Source organism: Aphanomyces invadans (genome assembly GCF_000520115.1).
Source record: "Aphanomyces invadans strain NJM9701 unplaced genomic scaffold supercont1.28, whole genome shotgun sequence".
NCBI classification, from domain to species: domain Eukaryota; phylum Oomycota; class Saprolegniomycetes; order Saprolegniales; family Verrucalvaceae; genus Aphanomyces; species Aphanomyces invadans.
This window is the reverse complement of record NW_008580173.1, coordinates 8,979-10,633: the sequence shown is the minus strand read 5'-3', so window position 1 is coordinate 10,633 and position 1,655 is coordinate 8,979. Positions and strand designations below refer to the sequence as shown.

The following is a 1,655-nucleotide window of genomic DNA, read 5'->3' as shown; positions in this document are numbered from 1 at the left end:
AGGTTCTCGCGGGCACGACGAGTGAAAACGCAGCTGTCGCTCAGGGTAGCACCAAAACCCATGGCTTCAAGTGCGTTCTTGAAGTGAAATGCACTCTGTTTCATCCCGTATACGGCGCCAAGGATCTACCAAGTCTCGCCGTTCGCGCCTTCGAAGCCGTCCGGCGGGATCATATACATCTCGCGGTCGCTTCGTGCGTGGATATAGGTGTGTGTGGCGTCACCCTAGCGGCACTTTAGACCTTCGCACGTCGCAACGGCAAGTACCAGCCGCAGTGAGTCGACGCAAACCACAGGTGCGTACGTTTCGTCGTAACCGAGACCTTGACGCTGTGCGCAGCCTTTGATTACGATGCGCGCTTTGAATGCCTGCGAGCCGTCTGGCTTTGCGCTTGAAGACCCATTTCGACTTCAGGGTGCGTTTTCGGGTTCTTTTGCACGATCTTGTAGCATTTCATGAGTTGAAGGTTGTTGATTTCCTTCATGCAGGCTTCGAACCAGCCGTTTGCGTCCGGCGTTCGCATCGCCTCCCAGATGGTTGACGGTACGTCCTCGTCGACATCAATATTGGACACATTGATGCAAACGTCGTAGGTGACGTTTGCAGTGTCCTCCTGCGCGCCATCGAACTCTCGAGTCGCCAGGCCGCGATCGCCGTCCTCCGTGCGGGAAGTTTTCGCGGGTGTCTCCATGAAGTTCATGTCGGCGTTGCGCGGTCTCGCGGAGGCTCGCACGGGGTGAAGCGGCGGCCGTTCGGTTGACTGGGCTTCGGTTGATTTGGCTGACAACGCCTCGCGTCGTTGGGCGACCTCGCTTAGGCGCGCGCTACGTCGGTTCGATGCGATCGACTCCTTCACTGTATCGCGCATGGCGGGCTCACGAGACTTGGAGCTTCTACGACCCGTGGCGTCAGTTTGCGCTGTCGGCGCATCAATGGTCGGGGCATCCGACGCCGCACGCGTCTGTGCCCTGGTTCCTGCAGCAGGTCCATTCCGCTTTTCTTCGTTGTCGTATCTCATTTCTGGAGGGCAGTGTGTATAGCGTGCTGTGTGAGCGAGGAGGCGGGCCTTCATGTGGTCGCGCCTCACTTACAGTTGGCGTTGAGGATCGTGTCGATGAGTCCGGCGACAGCTCCTCCTTTATTTCATGTTGGTTGACGTTACCCATCTCGACATCCTCGAAGGGCTGCTCAGCTGTGGTGTGTGTGGTTGTGGAGGTCGCGGGTTGTCCTGGTTCATCTTCTAGGGAGAGCCGCGGTTGAAGGAATTCGGTCTCGTTGAAGCGACAGTTCAAGGTAAACACGACCTTGTTGTGTGTTATGTGGCGCTACACGAAGTGGCCAAAATGCGTCCCTATCACGCTGACATCAGCGGTCCATTTACACAAATGGCATCGATGGTTTGCAGCGGCGTCAGGGAGGAATGTACAATCCTTCGCCGATACGTACAAGCACATCTACGGAAAATCGAAGATTGGACACGCTCAACTGCAGCGTCGTCGTGAGGAACTTCAGGTAGCCACTGTCGGCGACATGCTGGAACCTGTGAAGGACCATCATACCCTAGTGGAGGACGCATTGTCCCTCGTCAAACTATGCTGTGTGTCGTGGCACCTACCTTCTACCGGCACGATGCATGGGTGCTGTGTTTGACAGGG

The 1,655-nt window shown here is 56.7% G+C and overlaps 1 protein-coding gene across 1 annotated transcript; it reads right to left on the bottom strand.

Moving 5' to 3' along the window:
* Positions 1–346: 346 nt before the first annotated feature.
* H310_10789 (hypothetical protein) lies at positions 347–780 on the bottom strand (the record flags this gene model as incomplete). The annotated part of the gene is made up of 1 exon (XM_008877246.1): positions 347–780. A coding segment is annotated over one exon (434 nt), but the record flags the coding sequence as incomplete, so codon positions are not given.
* Positions 781–1,655: the final 875 nt, after the last annotated feature.